The sequence below is a fragment of the Manis javanica genome, chromosome 2 (genome assembly GCF_040802235.1).
Source record: "Manis javanica isolate MJ-LG chromosome 2, MJ_LKY, whole genome shotgun sequence".
Classification (NCBI taxonomy): domain Eukaryota; kingdom Metazoa; phylum Chordata; class Mammalia; order Pholidota; family Manidae; genus Manis; species Manis javanica.
In genome coordinates, this window is record NC_133157.1 from 129,421,802 (window position 1) to 129,447,328 (window position 25,527).

Consider the following 25,527-nt stretch of genomic DNA (forward strand, 5'->3'; position numbering starts at 1 on the left):
TTCTCAGTCCCACACCTCCTTCAAATATCAGAAATCTGGCTGGAGAAGAGAGAAGCAGCTGGAATAAGAGGGATGGCCCGGATTCAGAGCAGGTGGCCTGGGTGACGCTCCGGGGTGGGCTTGAGCGCCGCGCGCAGGTGACCCGAACGGCGGCACCGCGACGACACCTCCTCTGCCACCCACTGTCAGGGACACCTCCTCTGTCACCCTGCGCGGCGTAGGGCCGCTCGCCGCCAGCCCATCGTCCAGGTTTAGTGCGGGAATCTCGGGAAGCTGAAGTCGGAGCCGCAGGCTGAGACGAGGGGAGGTGACCGAGTGCAGAAGTCAGGCGTGAATGTCCACCAGCCCTGTGTACCGAAAAGCGTCTGTTTGCCGCCGCCTCTGCTCACTCCCTCTGCGTGAGGACAAGGGACCGAATGGGCTTCTAGGGTCCTCAGGGGCAAGGAGACAAGGGAAGGAACTGGAGGACCCCGGGCTTCCGCAGCGGACGGTCCACGTCCCCGCTCGGCACTCTCCGGGGACTGGTCGGCGACGGGGGCCACGAAGGCTGCCGGGGCTTTCTGGAGAGGGTGGGGATGCTGAGTCACTGATCTGTCACTGCTCCTCACCTCTCCCAGCCCTCCGGGGGCTAAAGCAAAAGCGAAAGCGAATGCGGCTCGTGGGGAGGCCAGTCCCGGGACCTGCGCTTGCCACCTCCCCCCGGGAGCGGATGACCGCGGGCCGGCGGGCGTCCGGGCCGGTGCGAGCCCGCAGGTGGAGGGCGGAGGCGCGGCCATGGCGGGGCAGCGGCTCGGGGGCTGCGCGGGGCGCGCCCTGCCCGCGCTGCTGTTACTGCTGCTCCGGCCGCCGGCGACGCCGGGTAGGGAGAGCGCGCCCCCCGCGGGCGACGGGAAGGGCGCAGAGGGGCGGTGGGGCGGGGGGCGGGCGCGCCGACGCTCATGAAGGGACCGGGAGCTGCCGCCCGGGGCGCCCGCCCGGCGGGTGAAGGGTACGGGCAGCTGGGCGCGCGTTCCGCCTTCCCAGCTGCCGAGGCAGAGGGAAGAGGCCGGCTTTGCCGGGGCGGAGCGGGGTGGGGGGAGGTGGGGGGTGGCCGACGCGGAGCTTCACAGCCATTTCGAGAAGTGCGTGGACTCGGTCTCCGAACCCGCGAGGAGACCTGTGCGGACGCTGCAGGGCAGGCGTTCCCTGCAGGGTCCGAGGACAACCACCCCGCCTCTCCCCGCAGACGAAGCCAAGTAATTAGGACGGGTCAGCAGTGAAAGTGAAGGGGGCGGAAGGGTAGGGACTGAGGACCTGGGGAGAGGACACATGTAGGCAGGTTGCACACCGGGGGACCTGGAAACGGTCCATTCTTACGCAGCAGGAAGCTGTGAGAGGTCGCGAGGCGGCAGGGCAGCCTGGACACGCGCGCTGGGCCACCAGCCACCGGGAGGAAATGATGGGGGCGGCGTGGCGTTTGCGATGGGACATAGGCCTCCTAGATGTACTCTCGGCGGGGAGAACGCAACGAGTGGCTGGTAGGCTTTCATCCCGGGAGCTAAGAGGAGAGAGGAGAAGGGATAGACTGGTCTGGCTGTATCCTTCTTAATCTTCCTAGTGTCAGGGATCCCTGTGAGGGTCTGATGACAGCTGCAACCCTCTCCCCAGAAAAACGCGCGAATGCACATACTTAGAAAACTTGCACATAATTTGGGAGTCAGCGACCCACTGAAGACCATCCATGGACTCCCTCCGGGAGTTAGTACCCCCATGGTGTGTGCGTGTGCGGCTAGACTTCCAGTAGTTTACATCCATTTGGCCCAGTCCACCCAGTTCTTGATTGGAGCCATCCATCCACAGCTGCTGCTGGCTGGCTTGGTGTAGATACCATAGGTCTGGGGGATTTATGATTCGTTTTCTTCAGTCCATGTATGGATATTTCCCCACCCCTGAGAGTCTGAGCTATGTTGGTGACCTGGTCAGTTCCCCTCAGCTGGCTCGCCAGTATCCCTCTCCACCCTGTAGGAGATGCCAGAGATAGCCAGCACCCTGGGGCAGCCCTGTTGCACAATGTGAAAGTGAAATGCGGCTTTAGTCAGAAGCCAGCACAGATGAATTGTCCTCCTGGAAGTGCGGAGAACAATGCAGGCAAGGTCTCTAAAGCTCATCAACTACAGCATAGCTCTGACCCCACAAACACCTTGCTGCCATCCAGTAGCTCCTGATATTTCTTAGTGTTTTTCTTAAGCAGCTTTACTAAGGTATAAGTGACAGATAATAAAGTGCATATATTTAAATTGTGCGATTTGTTTAGAGGTCAATGTATACATTCTTGAAGCCATCACTATGATCAAGAAAGTAAACATAATCATCACTACCAAATTTTCCTCATGTCCTGCAAAATCCTTACCTCCTACCCAGCTCTGTCCCTCAATCTGCTTTCTGTCACTTGTTTTTGTTGCATTTTCTAAAATTTTATACAAATGGAATCATACAGTATGTAACCTTTGTTGTCTGGCTTCTTTCCCTCATAGAAACTGTGCCAATTCTCTATTTACCTTGTAACTTTTGTCAGTAGCTCCCTCCTCATTATTGCTGAGTAGCATTCCACGGAATGGATATCGCACAGTTTGTTTATCCATTCACTTGTTAATGGAGTTTTGGGTTGTTTCTGGTTTTTGGCTATTACATATAATGCTGTTACGAACATTCATATGTAGGTTTTTGTGTAGACACAGGCTTTCATTTCTCCTGGATAGAGAAAATGGGAGTGGAATGGCTAGATCATATGACATGTGTGTTTAAGTTTTAAAGAAATTGCCAAAGCATTTTTCAGAGTAATTGTACTATTTTACATTTCTAACAATAGCACGTGATAGTTCCAATCCCTGCACATCCTGTAAGCACTTGGTGTGGTCAGTCTTTTTTTTTAACCCTTAAATTGTTTTCCCCCACCTTTACTGAGATATAACTGGCTTATAACATTGTGTAAGTTAAAGGTATACACTGTGATGATTTGATAAATGCACATATTGTGAAGTGATTAATACAATTAGGTTAACACACTCATCACCTCATGTAGTTAAATTTTTGTTGGTGGCTGGCTGGTCTTCTAAATTGTACCTATTCTAGTAGTTGTGTAGTGGTCTTTCACAGTTTTAATTGTATTTTCCTAATAACTAATGATGTTGAGCATCTTTTCATGAGCTTATTTGCCATTAGTATATCTTCTTTATGTATAAGAATATATCTTATCTATCTTCTTTAGTACAGTGTCTGGTTAAGCCTTTTGCCCTTTTAAAAACTGAGTTGTTGAAGTGTTACTGAGTTTTTTATATGTTCTGGATGCAAAAATTCTTTATCAGACATATAATTTGCAAGTATTTTCTCAGAGTCTGTGGCTTGTCTTTTCATTCTCTTAACTATCTAATGAAGAACAGAAAATTTTTATTTTGATAAAGTTCAATTTAATTTTTTTATGCATTATGCTTTCAGTGTCATAGCTAAGAAATCTTTCATAGCTAGCTCAAGGTCACAAAGGTTTTCTTCTAGAAGTTTTATAGCTTAATGTTTTACATTTATGTCTGTGATTCATTTTGAGTTAATTTTGTGTCTAATGTGAAGTATGGATGGAAGGTTTTGTATTGGTTTGGTTTTGAGTTTTTATGGATATAGACATCCAATAGTTCCAGCACCATTTGTTGAAAAGGTTCTCTTTGCTGAATTGCTCTTACATCTACTTTGAACATTAGCTGTCCATATATGTGTTAGTTGCTGTAGACAAAACATCAATACATGAAAGACAATTATATTTCTACACATTAGAATGAGCAATTGGAAACTGAAATAAATAAAACAAACCAGTATAATTTGCAGTAGCACTGAAAAGTACAAACTACTTAGGGATAACTCTGACAAAAGATGAGAAAGATATGACACTGAAAACCAGAAACCATTGCTGAGAGAAATTAAAGAAGACCTAAAAAATGGAGATATAACAAGTTTGTGGATTGGACAAATCAATATTGTTACAGTGTCATTCTTCCCAAATCAAAATTCTAGCAGGCTTTCTTACAGAAATTGGCAAACTGCCTCCAAAATTCACATGGAAACGCAAAAGACCTGTCATAGGCAAAACAACTTTGAAAAAGAACTGAGTTGGAATAACAACACTTCTGATTTTGAGACTTATTATAAAGCTACAGTAATCAAGACAATGTGGTATTGGAGTAAAGAGCTTGGAAGAGAAGTGTATACAAATTATTAAATTTGCTAGTTGGTCATATGAATCTTGGTCAGGAAGTATACAGAGCAGTCCATTCTTTATCACTCTCTGAGTAAATAATACAATCTCAGATCTGTTCCTGCTAGGTTACAGTGCTAATAGACACAGCAGGTTGTTATCTGTTCTAATTCAAAAGGCTTGATTTTGGGGGAAAGTCCATCACCTTGGGCCAGTGGTAATTTACTTCTTAATGATCTTCACAACCTGAAAGGCTGCAGATGATTTGCCAAAAGAGCTAGAGAAGATGGTGATTTGCCTGAAAATGAATACCCTGCTCACCAGTTTGGGTTTGGTGGTACTGGGTATCAGTGCACATGGGGTGTCTTCAACTTAAGTGTCTTTAAATATGTTTTAAATAATTTTTCAGAATTCTGGGGTATTTTGTCCAAACGTTTTACTTTTTATTTCAAACCAACTTTACCTAGGTATTACTGCTTTGTACAGGCGATAGCAAAGAAGTGACAAAACCTTAAATGTACATATTATTGGATCTAAGGAAATCAACTTAGATGTTCAACAGTGAAGGACTGACTAGACAGAATGAAGTTGCTTACAAATATGCAAAAGGCATTGTATGACTAAGTTTTTACTAGATCTAGAAGTAGTGTCACAAACTAGGGAGATTTATGGGTCATCTGTGTGTGTGGTAGTCTTTTCTTATTTTTCTATCATAATTTGAACTAATTTTGTAATGAGAAAAGTAAATTAGTAAACTACAAAAAAAACCATAAAAGATCTAGAATTTTGGAGTTTTTCTAATTCATTTTTAATTAGTTATAGCTGATTTTGTTTGGCAGTATTTTCATCACCTTATGTATTTTTCAAACTGCTCAAAATAAATTTCTATACAGTCACTGCATATAACATTTGTGCATAGCATACATGTATTTTATAATGCTTTACAATTTGTCTAAACAATTCCTTAATCCTAGAGCTGTGTGTAGGCTTCAGTTGCCTCCTGGGGTTTGGATATTTAGACTGTTTCAAAAGAGTTGATGTTCTAAAAAGCGAGAGTAGGAATAATTAGATGAGAACTAGGTATATAGAGCAAGAAAGGCAAAAGGAAACCCCTGAAAATCTAAAAAATGGCAGAAATATTTCTGGGGATGCTCTTTTTCAACCAGATCATGACTTCAACTCACTTGTTTTGGGCTAAATCACTTTTGCCAAATTGATGTCACCATAGAGTATGTAGCTAAATGAATAAGTGTATGAAATACCCTAGGATATATTCTTGGATTCATAAATGTTTACTCATTACATATTGATGTTACTTGAATATTTTCTACTTAGACTTGATTGTCTTTTGAACACTAGGGAGCCACTGAGGGCTTCTAGTGAGGAAGAGGGACATTATTAGAGCTGCATCGGTAGAAGGGTTACTCTTATAAAGAATGTGAAAATAAACTATAGTCAAAAGGATATGGAGGCAGGAAGCTAAGTTAGAGGCTTTTGTAATAGTTCCAGTAAGTAGTGATGCAATCCTGAACCAGAGCCATGTCAATGAGGGAGAGAGGAGGGAGCAGATTTCCTCTTGTGTCCTACAAGTATCGAATGTTTTTCATTGTTTCCCTTTGCTCTTCAGCCTATAGCCAGTCAACTCTAACAAGTCTTCAAAAATTATTTAGGACTTGAACTATGATGAATTTGCCTACTACACAAAAGGTGGGTTGGGAAGTTCAGTTAAGAGCCTGAGAGAAAAAGAACAGAACTGATGAATAAGGACAATGACCTGGGTACAGAGCATACGTACAAGTGAGTGTCAAAAGGAAGTATGTTGGCTTGGCTGGCAGTTTAGCTAGAATAATAATGAAGAAAATGGACTATGTGTATACACAGTGCTTTACACTTTTGATATGCCAAGCATCGCAGTGACCTTCCTGAGGGAAGAAATCACATCTTACACATCTTTGTATCCTGTATACTGTAGGCATTTAAATTTAAATGGTAGAAAAAGAGAAAGAAAATATTGGAATTGATTCTGACTCTCCTTAGAGAATGGGAGGGGCATGTTAACCTGATAACTTCCCTACTCTGGATATGAGAGTAGACCAGGGCTATTTATTCATATTATACTGCATAAACCAACTTGATAAAGAAGTCTGATTCACAAGTTCTGGGAAGTAGAAAGAGGTGTAGAACATGCTATTTGATCATTAGGACTTGTTGTATATATTTTTTGGCTCCTTAAGAGTTTTGAAAATCTCTGAACCTTAAGCTTACTCCTATTTCCATTACTTCCTCCATTCCACTCTACATATTCATAAGCCACTAACTTCAGAAAATACCTACTTAATATCAGGCTTAGCATTGTGAGAATATAAAACAGCTGGGAAATGTGTTCACCACCTCCAAGGAGCTCACAATACTGTAGTTGAGGTGGGATTTGCTTACATTGACTATCCAGGGAACAATGTTATGAGAGAACATACAGAGAAATTATAGCAAATATCAAAAGATGCGATTAAGATCCCTGAAAATGAAAGGTTATCTATACAGTCAAATGTATTATCTCCAATGATGTTACGAGAGCTCAGCTTTGTAGAGTAATTGGTAGTTCTGAGGCTGACTGGATTGGCTGCATTGATATTGATTCCCTTGTGCATTCATATGTCAATTATATGTCAGTCATGCATTTGTCTTTCTTTGAGGACTGTTCACAATGGAAAGATCATGACTTCCTTTTTCAGCACAATGACAGTAGATATTCTGAAAAGCCCTCCTGCTATAAAATACCTAGAAATGTTAGTTCTAAAGAGAAAACATTTATTAAAATCCATAGCCAATAAACTATGTAATCAAGTACTTGTAACAAAAATAATAACAGTGCATTGTGGCGTTTATAATATATGTAAGCACAGTGTATAACAACAATAGAACAAAGGCTGGGAGGAGAAAGATGGAAGTATGTTTGTTTAAGGTTCTCAGACTATGTATATGAAGTAGTAAATTATCACTTGAAGGTAAATTGATGAGGTAAAGCCATCTACTATAAACCGTAAAGTAATCACTAGAATAATACAATGAAGAGTTAGGGTTAGTAAGCCAACAAAGGAGTTGAAATCATGAAGAACATCCAAATAATCTCCATAGAAAATCCTATGGAATCTATAAAATACTATTAAAATCAGTGAGTTTAGAAAGGTTGCAGAATATACAATTAATTTATAAATACCAATATATAAAATGCTAGCAGTAAACAATTAGAAATTGAAATAAAAATAATAATACCAGGATTTATGAACAAATGGGGAATTCAGCTGAGAGGTAGAAACTATATAAAAGTGTCAAATGGAAATGTTAGAAATAAATTTTTTTTTTCAAAAATAGCAATAGAGATGAAGAAAACCTTTGACAGGCTTCTCAGAACTCTTGATACAGCCAAGGAATCAATCAGTAAACTTGAAGATTGAGGTCAACACACTAAAAGAAACACAAGAGAGAAAGTGAGACCAAAAACAAAACAAAACCAAAAAATCGATGAACAGAGTATCTAAGAGCTGTGGAACAACAGTAAATGGTCTAACAGATGTGTAATCAGAAATCCAGAAAAAGTGTGACTGGAGAATAAATATTTGAAGAGATAACAGTTGAGAATCTCCCTAATTTGTAAAAGATACTATATCACAGATCCAGGAGGATCAGAAAGAACCAAGCAGGATAAGTACCCCCACCCCAGCCAATAAAAGCCCCTCATGCCTAGGTACATCATATTCAAACTACTGCAAAGCCAGAAAAGAAAAAGCATGATAAAGAGAATAAAGCTACTTTACTCACAGAGGAGCAAAGAATTACAGCAGACTTCTTATCAGAAACTATGCAAGCAATGAGAAAATGAAGCAACATCTTTAAAGTGCTAAAATAAAACCTAAAATACCTGTCAAGCCAGAATTCAAATCCAGGAAAAATATCTTTCAAAAATGAATGCAAAATAAAGACTTTCTCTGGCAAACAAAAGGTTGGAGGACCCATCACCAGCAGAGCTGTGCTAAATGAAACATTAAAGGAAGTTCTTCAGGCAAAAGGAATATAATCCTAAACAGAAACTTCGATCTACAAAAAGAAAAGTTCTGGAAATGGTTGACATGGAGATAAATAAAAGATATTTGCTCTTTTAATTACTCTAGAAGATATTTCACTGGCAAAGCAAAATAGTAGCCAAGTATTACAGGTTTATAGAGGATGCAAAAGTAAAATGATGGCAGGGAGAAATTGCAATATGTATTGGTAAGATTGTTAACTCTATGTGAGGTGCTACAATATTATTTGAAGGCAGCCTGTGGTAATAATGAAGATGTATATTGTAAACCTTAAGGAAACCACTAAATATAATTTAAACTGGTATAAGGCAATAGTGCATACAATGTGGAATAATTAATAATCCAAATGCAAGCAGAAAAGAGGGGAAATAAACATGTTTTCATTGTTCAGATGGAACAAATAGAAAACTAACAAAATGGTACATTTTTAAATCCAGCCACAGCAGCATTTCATAATGCATGTAAAATGTTGGATCACTGTTGTATACCTGCAACCAACATAATACTGTATATCACCTATATTTCAATTTAATAAGTAAATATAGTCACATCAATCATAGTGCAAGTGATTTAAACATACCAATTAAAATACAGAAATGGTTAGATTCTAAAAGCTGACTGAAAAATACTCATTTTGACTATAAAGGCAAAGATAGATTAAAAGTAATATGCCAGGCAAACAATAATCATTAGAAATCTGCAGTAGTGTATTAATAGCAGACAAAGTAGACATCAGAACAAGAATATTACCAGGGATAAAGAGGAGTATTATATAATAATAAAGGGGTCAATTCACCAAGAAGACAAAGAAATCCTAATTGTATTTATGCATACACACTGGAGCTTCAAAACTCATTATAGCAAAACCTGACAGAACTGAAAGAAGTAAAATACAAATCCATGATTATAGTTAAAGACTTTAACACAACTCAGTAATCAACAGAATAGAACAAAAAAACATAAATACATAGATCAAAACTATAATCTGATTGACATTTACTGAAAACAGCATTCCAACAACAGAATACACATTCTTTTCAAATGAACATGGAACATTCACCAAGAGAAACTATATTCTGGCCCATAAAGCAAACCTCAACAAATTTAAAAGCATTGAAATTACACAAAATATGTTCTGTAACCACCATGGAGTTAAATGAGAATGCATAAAGATATCTGGAAAATCCTCCGATACTTTAACAAACCCTATAAATAATCCACGGGTCATGGAAGAAATGATAAAGGGAAACAGAATATTTTTAATCGAATGTTAGTAAAAATACATTTAAATAAATTAAAATTTTATGTAAATCAGTTAAAAGAGACCTTAGAAAGAAATTTATCACATCAAGTGCCTATATTAGAAAAGTAGAAAGGTCTCAAATCAATGATCTCAGCTTCGACCTTAAAAAACTAGACAATAAAGAACAAATTAAAGCTAAAGTAAATGGAAGGAACAAAATGATAAAGAGCAGAAATCAATGAAACTGAAAGCAGAAAAACAATAGGGAATATCAATTAAACTAAAGCTTACTATGATTTATCCTTAACCTGCACATAAACATTTTATATACATTTGTATGTGTGATTTCACAGTAAAAAGTATTTTAATAATTTACAGAAGAGGAGAAGGGTGCTGACAAAGACACTATAAGAAAAACTACAGACCAATATCCATTAACATTGGTACAAAGATCCTTAACAAAATACTAGCAAACAATTCATATGAAAAAGATCATATACCATGACCATGTGGGAATTATTCCTGGAATATAAGGATAGTTTAACATGAAAACTGATCAACATAATACACCACATTAACAGAATGAAAGAAAAAAAACACATGATCATCTCAACTGAAGTAGAAAAATCATTTGACATAATTCAACACTGAAAATACTAGGACTAGAAGGAAAAAAATACTCAAAATACTAGGACTAGAAGGAAACTACATCCACACAAAAAAAGCCATATATGAAAGCCCACGGTAAACATCAGACTCAGTGGCGAAATACTGACAGCTTTTCCTCTAAGATCAGGAACAAGGCACAGATGCCTGCTTTAACCACTTCTGTTCCACAGCACTGGAAGTTCTGTTGAATACAATTGAAAGAGCAATTAGGCAAGGAAAAAAAGAAAAAGGCATACAGATTGGAAAGGAAGAAGTAAAATTATCTGTTTACAGATTATGTAATCTTAGATGTAGAAATCTCTGAAGATTCCACACACAAAAAAAACTAAGAAAACTAAGTGAATTCAGCAAAGTAGCAGGATACAAAGTCAACACACAAAAATCAGTTGAATTTCTATACACTAACAATAAACAATCTGAAAAGGAAATTATAAAAAAAACCCTCCATTTTCAGTAGCATCCAAAAGAATCAAATACTTAGGAATAAATTTAACTAAGGAGGTGAAAGACCTGTACAATGAAAACTACAAAACATTGCTGAAAGAAATGAAAGAGAATAGAAATAAATGGAAACACATTTCATGTTCTTGAATTGGAAGACATAAAACTATTAAAACATTGATACTACAGAGAACAACCTAGAGACTCAACATAATTCATATCAAAACCCCATTGATGTTTTTTGCAGAAACAGAAAAAACATCCTCAAAATCATATAGAATCTCCAGAGATTCGAATGGATTAAAGATGGTGGCGTGAGAGGTGAAAGACTTCCTCCTAATACCACATACGAAAATATAATTAATACAACTAATCCCAAAAGAGCAACAGGAAAGAAGGCTGCACCAGACTGCATACACCTGGAGAAAAGAGCAGACCTCACCGAACAGGGTAACATACCAAAGCTGTGATGCAGCAGGACCCAAGCCCTTCCTCCACCCCAGCTCACTGGCAGGAGAAAGAGAAACAGAGCAGGGAGGGAGTGGGGGCCTGGGACTGCTGAACACCTAGCCCTGGAGATCTGCTCTGGGAGCACGAACTACATTGCATGGTGCTCTGGTGATTAGTGGGGTTGGAAAGCTAAGACAGGCAGAATACCTGGAGAGACTGAGATTCCAGCTGCTTGTGGAAAACAGGAATTCATATCTGGCTGATCTGGGCAGGCAGTCGGAGAGACTTCCTCACAGCAGGAGGGCTGCTAAAGGGACAAGGATTGCACAGAGCTAACTGCTGAGAAAGGACAGGTAGAAGAAAATTGTCCAGGTGCACTCTTCCTAGCAGGTTGGGAACTTAAACAGTCTTCAGGTGCTCCATCCCCCTGGCTAGCTACGCAGCTCCAAGGCCCCCCACCATGATACTCAGCCTGCTGTGTCTTCCTCCTGGCTAGCCTGCACCTGGCTCGCAAACCAAACCCTGCCCTGGCATCAGGCTAGCCAGAGGGAAGCCTTGCCTATGGCAGCTACAAATACAAAGCATAGAGGCTTAAACCTATGTGTTTAGCCCACTGGTTCTGGCAGTGGAGACAGGCATAACAGCCGGAAAACAGAAAACAGCTTTTTCCTCCCCCCATGCAGCAGCACCACACCCCTGCAACCACAGACATTGCTCCAGGGGCTGAGCAGCTCCAGAGAGTACAGCTTATGGGCACTAGAGGGCTCTACATACAAATATGAAACGTCAAAGGAACCTGGTTCAAAGCAAAATCTCAACACCAGAAAAAGGACTGAGTGAGAAGAGCCTCAGTAAATTAAAAAATATTGAAATTGTACCAACCAGCTTCTCAGACCATAAGGGTATGAAACTAGAAATAAATTACACAAAGAAAATGAAAAAGCCTACAAACACATGGAGGTCTAACAACATGCTCCTAAATAACCAAGGGATTAATGACCAAATAAAAACAGAGATAGAGCAATATATGGAGACAAATGAAAATGATAATTCAACACCACAAAATCTGTGGGATGCAGCAAAGGCCATAGTAAGAGGGAAGTATATTGCAATACAAGCCTACCTCAGGAAAGAACAATCCCATGTGAACAGTCTAAACTCAAATTAAAGAAACTAGAAAAAGAAGAACAAATGAGGCCCAAAGTCAGTAAAAGGAGGGACATAATAAAGATTGGAGCAGAAATAAATAAAATTGAGAAGAATAAAACAATAGAAAGAATCAATGAGAGCAGGAGCTGGTTTTTTGAGAAAATAAAATAGATAAACCCCTAACCAGACTTATCAAGAAAACACAAGAGTCTACACACATAAATAGAATCAGAAATGAGAGAGGAAGAATCACTATGGACACCACAGAAATACAATTATTAGAGAATACTATGAAAAATTATATGCTAACAAACTAGATAACCTAGAAGAAATGGACAACTTCCTAGAAAAATACAACCTTCCAAGGCTGACCCAGAAAGAAACAGAAAATCTGAAAAGACCAATTATCAGCAACAAAATTGAAGTGGTAATCAAAAACCTACCTAAGAACAAAACCCCTGGACCAGATGGTTTCACCACTGAATTTTATCAAACATTTAGTAAAGACCTAATACCCATCCTTCTTAAAGTTTTCCAAAAAGTAGAAGAGGAAGGAATACTTCCAGACTCATTCTATAAGGCCAGCATCACTCTAATACCAAAACCAGGCAAAGACCTTACAAATAAAGAAAATTAGAGACCAATATCCCACATGAACAAGGATGCAAAAATAGTCAACAAAATATTAGCAAACCAAATTCAAAAATACATCAAAAAGTTTATTCATCATGATCAAGTAGGATTTATTCCAGGGATGCAAGGATGGTACAATATTAGAAAATCCATCAACATCAACAAAAAGAAGGACAAAAACCACATGATCATCTCCGTAGATGCCAAAAAAGCATTTGACAAAATTCAACATCCATTCATGAAAAAAACTCTCAATAAAATAGGTACAGAGGGCTAGTACCTCAACATAATAAAGGCCATATATGACAAACACACAGCCAACATCGTACTCAATAGCAAGAAGTTGAAAGCCCTTCCTTTAAGATCGGGAACAAGACAAAAATGCCCACTCTCTCCACTTTTATCCAACATAATCCTGGAGGTCCTAGCCACGGCAATCAGACAACACAAAGAAATAAAAGGCATCCAGATAGGTAAAGAAAAAGTTAAACTGTCCCTGTTTGCAGATGACATGATATTGTACATAAAAAACCCTAAAGAATCCACTCCAAAACTACTAGATCTAATATCTGAATTCAGCAACATTGCAGAATACAAACTTAATACACAGAAATCTGTTGCACTCCTATACACTAATGATGAACTAACAGAAAGAGAAATAAGGAAAACAACTACATTCACAATTGCATCAAAAAGAACAAAATACCTAGGAATAAATCTAATGAAGGAAGTGAAAGACCTATACTCTGAAAACTACAAGACACTCATGAGTGAAATTAAAGAAGATACCAATAAATGGAAACATATTCCATGCTCATGGATAGGAAGAATTAATATTGTCAAAATGGCCATTCTGCCTTAAAGCAATCTACAGATTCAGTGCAATCCCTATCAAAATACCAACAGCATTCTTCAACGAACTAGAGAAAATAATTCTAAAATTCATATAGAACCACAAAAGACCCTAAATAGCCAAAGCAATCCGGAGAAGGAAGAATAAAGCTGGGGGAATTACGCTTGCCAACTTCAACCTCTACTACGATGTTACAGTAATCAAGACAATTTGGTACTGGCACAAGAATAGACCCATAGACCAATGGAGGAGAGAAGAGAGCCCTGATATAAACCCAAGTATATATGGTCAATTAATATATGATAAAGGAGCCATGGACATACAATGGGGAAATGACAGCCTCTTCAACAACCGGTGTTGGCAAAACTGGAGAGCTACATGCAAGATAATGAAACTGGATTATTGTCTATCCCAATACACAAAAGTGAACTCAAAATGGATCAAAGACCTGAATGTAAGTCATGAAATCATAAAACTCTTAGAAGATAACATAGGCAAAAATCTCCTGAATATAAACATGAGCAACTTTTTTCTGAATGCTTCTCCTTGAGCAAGGGAAACAAAAGCAAAAATGAACACATGGGACTACATCAAATTTTAAAGCTTCTGTACAGCAAAGGACATGATCAACAGAACAAAAGCCATCCTACAGTATGGGAAAATATATTTGTAAATGACATATCCAACAAGGGGTTAACATCTAAAATCTATAAAGAACTCACATGCCTCCACACCCAAAAAGCAAATAACCTGATTAAAAAATGGAGTATCTGAACAGACACTTCTCCAAAGAAGAAATTTGGATTGCCAACAGGCACATTAAAAGATGTTCCACATTGCTAATTATCAGGGAAATGCAAATAAAAACCACAATGAGATACCACCTCACACCAGTTAGGATGGCCAGTATCAAAAAGACTAAGATCAACAAATGCTGGCAAAGATGTGAAAAAAGGGGAACCCTCCTACACTGCTGGTGGGAATGTAAGCTAATTCAACCACTGTGGAAAGCAACACGGAGGTTCCTCAAAAAACTAAAAATAGAAATACCATTTGACCCAGGAATTCCACTTCTAGGAATTTACCCAAAGAATATAATTTCTCAGATTCAAAAAGACATATGCACCCCTATGTCTATTGCAGCACTATTTACAATAGCCAAGAAATGGAACCAACCTAAGTGTACATCAGTAGATGAATGGATAAAGAAGACATGGTATGTATACACAATGGAATACTATTCAGCCATAAGAAAGAAACAAATTCTACAATTTGCAACAACATGGATGGAGCTGGAGGAAATTATGCTCAGTGAAATAAGCCAGGTGGAGAAAGACAAGTACCAAATGATTTTCCCCATTTGTGGAGTATAACAACAAAGCAAAACTGAAGGAACAAAACAGCAACAGATTCACAGACTCCAAGAAGGGACTGGCAGTTACCAAAGGGGAGGGGTTGGGGATGGTGGGTGGTGAGGGAGGGAGAAGGTAATTGAGGGGTATTATGATTGGCACACATGGTGTGGGGGGGATTAGGGGGAAGACAGTGTAGCACAGAGAAGGCAAATAGTGACTTTGTGGCATCTTACTACACTGATGGGCAATGACTGCAATGGGGCATGGGGGGATACGATAACAGGGGTGAGTGTAGTAACCATATTTTTTTTTCATGTGAAACCTCCATAAGAGTGTATAGCAATAATGCCTTAATAAAAAAAATAAATTAAAAGAAAAAAAGAATCTCAAGGGACCCAAAATAGCCAAAATAATCTTGAAAAAGAAAAAAAAAACTGGAGAATTCTCATCTCCTGATTTCAAAACTTACTACAAATCTACAGTAATCAAAACTGTGGAACTGACATAAAGACTGGCACATAAACCAATGGAATAGAATAGAGAACCCAGAAATAAACCATCCCATATGTGGCTGAATGATTTTTGACAAAGATGCAAAGACCATTCAATAGGGAAAGGATAGTCTTTTCAACAAATGGTGCTAGGAAAACTGGATATTCACATCAAAAGAATGAAGCTGTAACCTTATCTAACCCTATATACAAAAATTAACTCAAAATGGATCAAAGATCTAAACATAAGACCTAAAAAATAAAACTCTTAGAAGAAAACAGAACAAAGGTTTCATGACTTGGATTGGCAATGATTTCTTGGATATGACATCAAAGGCAGAGGTATCAAAAGAAAGACAAACTGGACTTCATGAAAATTAAAACACTGTGTTCATCAAAAGGCTCTCAAGAGAGTAAAAATTAGTCCAGAGAATGGGAGAACATGCTTGCAAATCATGTATCTGATAAGGAATTAATATCTAGAATATATAAAGAACTCCTAAAAGTCAACACAATATCAAGCAACCGGATTCAAAAATGGACAATGAACATGACTATATATTTGTCCTAAGAAGATATTAAAATGGCTAATAAGCACATGAAAAAAATTTAACATCACTAATGATTAGAGGAGTATAAATTAAAGCTTCACTGAGATACACCTCATATTCATCAGGATGACTACTATCAAAAACAAAAACAAAAACCAGAGGAAGTAGAGAATTGGAGTCCTTGTGCACTGTTGTTGGGAATGTAAAATGGTACAGCCATTTTGAATGGCAGTTCCTCAGAAAATTAACATAGAACTACCATATGATCTACCAATTTTTATTTTGGGTATATATCCAAAAGATCTCAAAGTAGGGTCTCAAAGAGATATTTGTACATCCATGTCCACAGCATCATTTTTTGCAATAGCTAAAATGTGTTAGCAATCCAAGTGTCCATCAACAGAGGAAAGATAATCACAATGTGGTGTATCCATACAGTGGGATATTATTCAGCATTAAAAAGGAAGGAGATTTTGCAGTATGCTATAATATGTATTATCCTAAGGCCATCATGCTAAGTGCAATAAACTAATCACAAAAAGACAAGGTACCTTTGCAACCTCAAAGGAATGGACTAGACTTGCAAGTAACTGTGTGTGGGAGATCTGAGGTGAGGCGGATATTCTCAGACTCTCTCCCTTAGGAGGTTTGAGGATGACCCACGGCAGGGGCCATTCATCCCTGAGGCTGCAAGCTCGACTCTGAGATCTCACAAGTTCCTCCAGGCCCAAGAAAACAACACTGTCAGCTTGGCATGAGGAAGGAAAGGGGTAGATATAGGAAAAACTAGTTAAATGCACTCCTAGCAATGAAACCCAATCTTTGTCTAGCCTTTCCCCCTGTGGACCTCATGTCTCTCATGTTCTCTGGAGTCACTGACCTGTGGCTGGATGGAGACTGTCCAGTCACCAATGATGTAATGTATTATTGAGAGATCCAAAGTTCCAAGATCAATCCAGACTTCCTCAGAAGGAAGGAACATTTTATCTTGGAGCAGAGTCTGGCATTTTTATGGGACTCTCCACTCTGGTCTGTGTTCTTAGAGTTGAACTTTTTATGGTCATTCCTGCCCACTCCATCCGACCTCTCTGTCTCTAAGTATTTCCTCAGCTGTGTTAACATACAGCAAAGTACCACAGATACAGGTTTAAGATTTTGGTAGCTTGGAGCTAAACCCATGGTACTACCAAGCTGAACATGTAAACACATACATTGAGAGAAAGAGACAGAGAGGTGGCACATTAAATGAGACAGAAGTAGGGGGGCTAGATCCAATTAAAAAGTATTAGAATAGATATTCAGAAGAGCACATTAGGAGGAACCTGTAAAAGAGACCCTCGACTGAGTCAGCACTGTGACCTGAGAAAAGTACGAATGCACAGAAGTTACTAATAACTTAAAGAGGAATTTTTAAACGCATGTTAGAAAGTAACTTGCTATGATACCAAGAGACTCTCTGCATCTGGAAATGCAGTAAAGCATGGTGCCTGCCCCAGCAGCTTCACCTGAAACTTGTTAGAAACGCAGGCTCTCTGGCTCTGCCCCGACCTGCAGACTCAGAAGCTCTAGGAGAAGGGCCCAGCCCTTTGGTGGTTCAGACGCATGCCCCCAGCTGAAGACCCACGACACAGAGGGTCCACACTAAAGATGAAGGCAGTAAGAAGCAAAGCTGATGCAGTGGAGCCGGGGCCCCTAGGTGGTCGTGATGAACGTGCACAGCACACCAAAGCTACCATCAAAACCAAATGTAGGAAGAAGGGACCCTGGAAATGGAAGAAGGAACTCTAAAACTTATGACTAGGGGACAACAAAAGAGAGAAAGTTGGCACTCCAAAACCACCATTAGGGAAATAAAGAAAATTTCCTGACCAACAGTAATCTTGGCCTGAGCTGGGTGGGGCCCTTCGCACCCCCTTCAGGAGGAATCCTCTAAGGGCCCCAAGTTCCATGTGTCAAGTGGTTTGTATGTGGTTTACTTAGCTTATGTTTTAAACATATTTATCGGATAGAACCTCAAAGGCACAGTGAAGCTGCAAGAACAGTACAAAGACCTGAAATACCATTTACCCAGATTCACCAACTGTTTATTTGCCCCATTTGGTTTATTATCACCCATTTATAAGAATTTATTAGACTTGCATTTTCTTCTAAAGCATTTGAAAGTAAGTTGGAGATACTATGTCCCTTTATGCCTAAGTATTTCACTATTTAGTTGCTAAGAACACCTTCTCTTACATGCCTTCCTAAAAAATAACACTCACACAGAAGCATAAAACAATGATCAAAATCAGAAAACTTAACCTTGATGCAGTATTATCTAATACTCAGTACATATTCAAATTCTGTCATCTGTCCCACACATTCACATGTACAGATGTGCACACACATGCACGATGATTCTGTACTAATACCTCTAGCCCTGACTCTGAACACTGTAGGGTTCTCTAGTCATCTCCTCCCCCTTTCCAGAGTTGTAACTGCTTCCCCAACAGTGAGAAAACTTCACTGGGTTTCTCATTGATGATGACTGGTTCCTACAAATTATCTAAAAGAAAAAGGGCAATGACAGGGTCTTTAGACTTTGCCTTCAGATTTAACAGCAGATATGGGGCTTTGGATGAAAATCTATAGAACTATGAGCAAGCCACTTTGCTTTTCCTTTTAAAACAGTGGTTCTCAACTATGTACATAGCACATTTCCTGTAGATCCTTTCCTCTTTGGTATGTATAATTCACTGTCACTCTCACTGAATATATTTGACAGAAAGGATGCCAAACTGGCTGGGGTACTGCCTGCTGTGAATCTAGGGTAAAGGGTGTAAGTCAAGCCACCACCAACGAAGACTGCCTATTTATGGAAACCTACAAGAACTTTGAGTTCCTATGCAAGTGATAAATGTAGGTACTTACATGCGCAATAACCTGTCCCACCCACATAGCAGTCAGCTCTGAAGGATGACCAATGAGTCACGTGGTTGCACTGATTCCCTTCTGCTATAGCAGTGACTCCTTATAACGCTTGCTGACATTTTGCCTTGCTTTTTAAAATACCCTCTAGTGATAGATCACAAATTTATTTCAGATTGTGCCACAAACACTAAAAGTTGAAAACTCTTGTTAAAAATGAAAGCTATTTCAAGACTTAGAAGATGTAGAGCCATTTGCTGACAAAAATCCCAAGCCTGAAAAAAAACCCCACAGAAACAGCAAACAGTGAAAGAGAGTAGTAGAGAGAAGATCAATAGATTAAGAACATCTTTTGGAATTAAAACTGAGCTTGAGGACTACCCAGCAAATAAAAATGTTTTGAAAGGGGTTCAGATAAAGTACAACCCAAAGAGCAGATGGGATGGAGAAGGAGGTGGATTTCTCTCTTCTGTTCACTTTGTCCATAGCAATTAGCATGAAAGTAATTATTTTTTAAAAACTGCTAAATTAAATAACGATTATCTTATGATCACAGTGAAAAGGAAATGAAAATGTTCACATCCACTACAGATGCCACATAATTGAAAAGTGAACATTGAGACTACCTGCATGAAGTGACAGAGGACAACAAAGGTGTATGTGACATTGTACAAAATCTAGTATTAGATGCCAATGGAATTTTAAGAGTTAGTGGTTGGATTAAGAACAAAAATCAAATAATCTTTTTTTCTCTCTGTAGACTAGGAAGACCAAGGCAAAGCCTGGAGGAACTGCCCCTTAGGCTGTCACAGCTCAGGTGGGCTCATGTATGATTCAACAGAGCCTGAAGGGGGGATTTCCTGAAGCAGGAGGGGAGAGGCTAATGGATGACCCACTGGTGGCCTGGCCTGTCTGCAGGCTGCCAGGCACTTTCCAGTAGGTTGTTCTGACCATATTCTGAATTCAGAGATGGCTCCCTCCAATCCTGATCTCTAGAGAGGCCCACCTGGCCAGTGTATTGTGGCATTTGGGGTTTGGGTGGTGAGTAAGTGTTCTGGTGAACCTAACCCAGCAGCTGGGGAGTATGGAAATCCAGGGACTGCTCTCGGGAGGAAAAGATGGGCAAGACCTGGGCAGGATCCAGCTCTCATCCAGAAAGCTAGGGTTTATAGGCAGAGGCAGGCCAACCCATAGGGAAGGAGGGAAGGAGACAAGAAGGAAGGAGAAAGCTGCCATTGGAGGTCCACATCTAGTCAGAGCTGACCGAGATCTTGCTCAGCAAAAAGAAGTTTCAGACCACTGGAAAGCAGGCACAGATACTATTTGGGTAAATCAAACAAGATTAGCTTGTTTGAAGGAAAACAGAAGGAAATCAGCACCCCCAGAAGACCCAGGTAACTAAAGATCAAAGACATTTTCCAGAATACAGAATCCTCACCACAATGTACAGAGCTATAGAAGATGCAGAAGATTCACATTTTCCAGAGTGTGTGCCTGTCCAGGCCTGGCGCCAAGTCTAATGTGGGTCAGTGACCAAGATCACCTCATCCATTTGAGAGTTAGGCCATTCACAGTACTATTAGAAGGCTAAATCATTAGACATTCAGACTAGAACTACCTAATCCTGGCACATTGCTACACTCAGAATGGATGACTTCACTAGGTGCTATGCTGACAGCATTTGACTGGTGATGGGGCTTCTGCAGATCTACTGAACAGCTCTTTACAGAAAGGAGACACAGAAATGAGATGAATGTACATGATTCAGCAAGCCCCAGTATGTTGGTGTTTTTTTTTTTTTTTTGAGAGGGCATCTCTCATATTTATTTATCAAATGGTCATTAACAACAATAAAATTCTGTATAGGGGACTCAATGCTCAATGTGCAATCATTAACCACCCCCCCAGCCTAATTCTCATCAGTCTCCAATCTTCTGAAGCATAACGAACAAGTTCTTACATGGTGAACAAATTCTTACATAGTGAATAAGTTCTTACATGGTGAACAGTACAAGGGCAGTCATCACAAAAACTTTCGGTTTTGATCACTCATTATGAACTATAAACAATCAGGTCAAATATGAATATTTGTTTGATTTTTATACTTGATTTATATGTGAATCCCACATTTCTCCCTTTATTATAATTATTATTCTTTTTTTTAATAAAATGCTGAAGTGGTAGGTAGATGCAAGATAAAGGTAGAAAACATAGTTTAGTGTTGTAAGAGGGCAAATGTAGATGATCAGGTGTGTGCCTGTAGACTAAGTGTTAATCCAAGCTAGACAAGGGCAATAAAACATCCACGGATGCAGAAGATTTCTCTCAAAACGGGGGGAGTGAGGTTCTAAGCCTCACCTCTGTTGATCCCCAATTTCTCACCTGATGGCCCCCCTGCGACTGTGCCTGTCTTAGGTTGTTCCTCCCTTGAGGAATCTTACCCGTCTCTGGCTAACCAGTCATCTTCCGGGGCCATACAGGGAAATGTAAAGTTGGTAAGTGAGAGAGAAGCCATATTGTTTGAAAAGGTTAGCTTTTTACTTCTTTGCAGATTTATGCCCTGTGGCTTCTATGCCCAGCATTTGTTTTGAGATATCTTTACCACTTGGAGGAGTTATGATACTCGGTGAATTCGATATGAGGCACAAATTCTATTTAAGGTTTGTAATAAGGAAGGAAGAAGAAAAGCTATAGAGGTAGCAGATGGAAGAAAACATGGGAAGATTGATTATTTCTTTGACATATCTTCTTGTAGAGTAACTTAAGCATGGATAGGTTTTAAACTACTAACTAAATTGGGCACACACATTAACATAATAGAAATACAGTTACATAACCAAAGCAGATCTATAATTACCAGCCATCTCCAGTGAAGCCAAGAAAACCAGTTAGGCACCCTAGGCATTTGTGAAAATTTGTCTATGATATGATGGATATTGTCCAACTGTACTTGAACAGTCTGAGAGAAATCAGACAAATTAAAACAACCCATTCCTGGGAACTGTTCACATCCCATATGTTCTTTTTAACAGTAGATAGTCTGTAGTTGTAAGATTTTGGAGCACTACAACTTGCACTTCTCCTAATTCTTGTTGAGTTCCAACAGTATAGATCCAGTCAAATTTGTTGTTTTACTGTATGCACCGGCCAGCTTAGATATCTCCTTCTTCATTCCAAATGGCAAGTCCAGAAACCGGTGGGATGAATGCAGCTACAACTGCAGCATCACCTGGATCTTTGTTGAGGTTTTTTGATGATCATCTTCTGGTATGTCTCTTCCAGAGAGTGCTGATGTTGGAAGTTCTTCTTCATATCGTATCTTAGTTCATTTTCTGGGTAGCCCAATTAGGCTTTGTCTTCTATATAAACACGAACAGACCCTTTGCCCACACTTTGATATGACCATTATACCCTTGTGTAGAACTCGTTGGAGGTCACCACACAGGAACTGCTTTTTTTTTTTAAGGGAAAGGAATATTATCAGAAAAGTATACATCCAAAGCTGATCATCTGACACCCTTTAAGTGATCAAAATTAAGGATATTTAAAGCATGCATTAATCGTTGATTTACAGTTAGTTTAATCCTATCAGGGACTAATCCCCCTTCTCTTTTTTTTGTTATCTTTAATCTACACTTGCATGAAGAATATTATGTTTACTAGGCTCTCCCCTATACCAGGTCCCCCCTATAAACCCCTTTACAGTCACTGTCCATCAGCATAGCAAAATGTTGTAGAATCACTACTTGTCTTCTCTGTGTTGTACAGCCCTCCCCTTTCTCCCACCCCCGCATTATGCATGCTAATCTTAATACCCCCCTTTTTCTTCCCCTCCCCTTATCCCGCGCTACCCACCCATCCTCCCCAGTCCCTTTCCCTTTGGTACCTGTTAGTCCATTCTTGGGTTCTGTGATTCCGCTGCTGTTTTTCCTTTGTTCCTTCAGTTCCTTCAGTTTTTCCTTTGTTCTTATACTCCACAGATGAGTGAAATCATTTGGTATTTCTCTTTCTCCACTTGGCTTATTTCACTGAGCATAATACGCTCCAGGTCTATCCATGTTGCTGCAAATGGTAGGATTTGCCCTCTTCTTATGCCTGAGTAGTATTCCATTGTGTATATGTACCACATCTTCTTTATCCATTCATCTACTCATGGACATTTAGGTTGCTTCCAATTCTTGGCTATTGTAAATAGTGCTGTGATAAACATAGGGGTGCATCTGTCTTTCTCAAACTTGATTGCTGCATTCTAGGGTAAATTCCTAGGAGTGGAATTCCTGGGTCAAATGGTAAGTCTGTTTTGAGCATTTTGATGAACCTCCATACTGCTTTCCACAATGACTGAACTAACTTACACTCCCACCAGCAGTATAGGAGGGTTCCCCTTTCTCCACAGCCTCGCCAACATTTGTTGTTGTTTGTTTGTTAGATGGCAGCAATCCTTACTGGTGTGAGGTGATACCTCATTGTAGTTTTAATTTGCATTTCTCTGATAATTAGCGATGTGGAGCATCTTTTCATGTGTCTGTTGGCCATCTGTATTTCTTTTTTGGAGAACTGTCTGTTCAGTTCCTCTGCCCATTTTTTAATTGGATTATTTGATTTTTGTTTGTTGAGGCATGTGAGCTCTTTATATATTTTGGATGTCAAGCCTTTATCGGATCTGTCATTTACAAATATATTCTCCCATACTGTAGGGCTCCTTTTTGTTCTATTGATGGTGTCTTTTGCTGTACAGAAGCTTTTCAGCTTAATATAGTCCCACTTGTTCATTTTTGCTGTTGTTTTCCTTGCCCAGGGAGATATGTTCAAGAAGAAGTCACTCATGTTTATGTCTAAAAGGTTTTTACCTATGTTTTTTTCCATGAGTTTAATGGTTTCATGACTTACATTCAGGTCTTTGATCCATTTTGAATTTACTTTTGTATATGGGGTTAGACAATGGTCCAGTTTCATTCTCCTACATGTAGCTGTCCAGTTTTGCCAGCACCATCTGTTGAAGAGACTGTCATTTCGCCATTGTATGTCCATGGCTCCTTTATCAAATATTAATTGACCGTATATGTTTGGGTTAACGTCTGGAGTCTCTAGTCTGTTCCACTGGTCTGTGGCTCTGTTCTTGTGCCAGTACCAAATTGTCTTGATTACTATGGCTTTGTAGTAGAGCTTGAAGTTGGGGAGTGAGATCCCCCCTACTTTATTCTTCTTTCTCAGGATTGCTTTGGCTATTCGGGGTCTTTGGTGTTTCCATATGAATTTTTGAATTATTTGTTCCAGTTCATTGAAGAATGTTGCTGGTAATTTGATAAGGATTGCATCAAATCTGTATATTGCTTTGGGCAGGATGGCCATTTTGACGATATTGATTCTTCCTAGCCATGAGCATGGGATGAGTTTCCATTTGTTAGTGTCCCCTTTAATTTCTCTTAAGAGTGACTTGTAGTTTTCAGAGTATAGGTCATTCACTTCTTTGGTTAGATTTATTCCTAGGTATTTTATTCTTTCTGATGCAATTGTGAATGGAATTGTTTTCCTGATTTGTTTCTATTGGTTCTTTGTTAGTGTATAGGAAAGCTACAGATTTCTGTGTGTTAATTTTGTATCCTGCAACTTTGCTGTATTCTGATATCAGTTCTAGTAGTTTTGGGGTGGTGTCTTTAGGGTTTTTTATGTACAATATCATGTTATCTGCAAATAGTGAGAGTTTAACTTCTTCTTTACCAGTCTGGATTCCTTATATTTCTTTGTTTTGTCTGATTGCCGTGGCTAGGACCTCCAGTACTATGTTAAATAGCAGTGGGGAGAGTGGGCATCCCTGTCTAGTTCCTGATCTCAGAGGAAAAGCTTTCAGCTTCTCGCTGTTCAGTATAATGTTGGCTGTGGGTTTATCATATATGGCCTTTATTATGTTGAGGTATTTGCCCTCTATTCCCATTTTGCTGAGAGTTTTTATCATGAATGGATGTTGAATTTTGTCCATTGCTTTTTCAGCATCTATGGAGATGATCATGTGGTTTTTGTCTTTTTTTTGTTGTTGAAGTGGTGGATGATGTTGATGGATTTTCGAATGTTGTACCATCCTTGCATCCCTGGGATGAATCCCACTTGGTCATGGTGTATGATCCTCTTGATATACTTTTGAATTCGGTTTGCTAATATTTTATTAAGTATTTTTGCATCTACTTCATCAGGGATATTGGTCTGTAATTTTCTTTTTGGTGGGGTCTTTGCCTGGTTTTGGTATTAGGGTGATGTTGGCATTATAGAATGAGTTTGGGAGTATTCCTTCCTCTTCTATTTTTTGGAAAACTTTAAGGAGAATGGGTATTATGTCTTCTCTGTGTGTCTGATAAAATTCCGAGGTAAATCCGTCCTGCCTGGGTGCTTTGTTCTTGGGTAGTTTTTGGATTACCGTTTCAATTTCTTTGCTCATAATTGGTTTGTTTAACTTTTGTGTTTCTTCCTCGGTCTGTCTTGGAAG

At 39.5% G+C, this 25,527-nt stretch overlaps 1 protein-coding gene across 2 annotated transcripts in view; it reads left to right on the top strand.

Moving 5' to 3' along the window:
- The first annotated feature begins 334 nt into the window (after positions 1-334).
- IL15RA (interleukin 15 receptor subunit alpha) overlaps positions 335-25,527 on the top strand; it is a 47,922-nt gene continuing 22,729 nt past the window's right edge. The window contains exon 1 of one of the 2 annotated variants that reach the window (XM_073229423.1): positions 335-859. In XM_073229423.1, the coding sequence (XP_073085524.1) occupies positions 335-859 (525 nt within the window). The remainder of the gene's footprint in view (positions 860-25,527) is intronic. The other variant, XM_037001488.2, reaches the window with a different exon arrangement.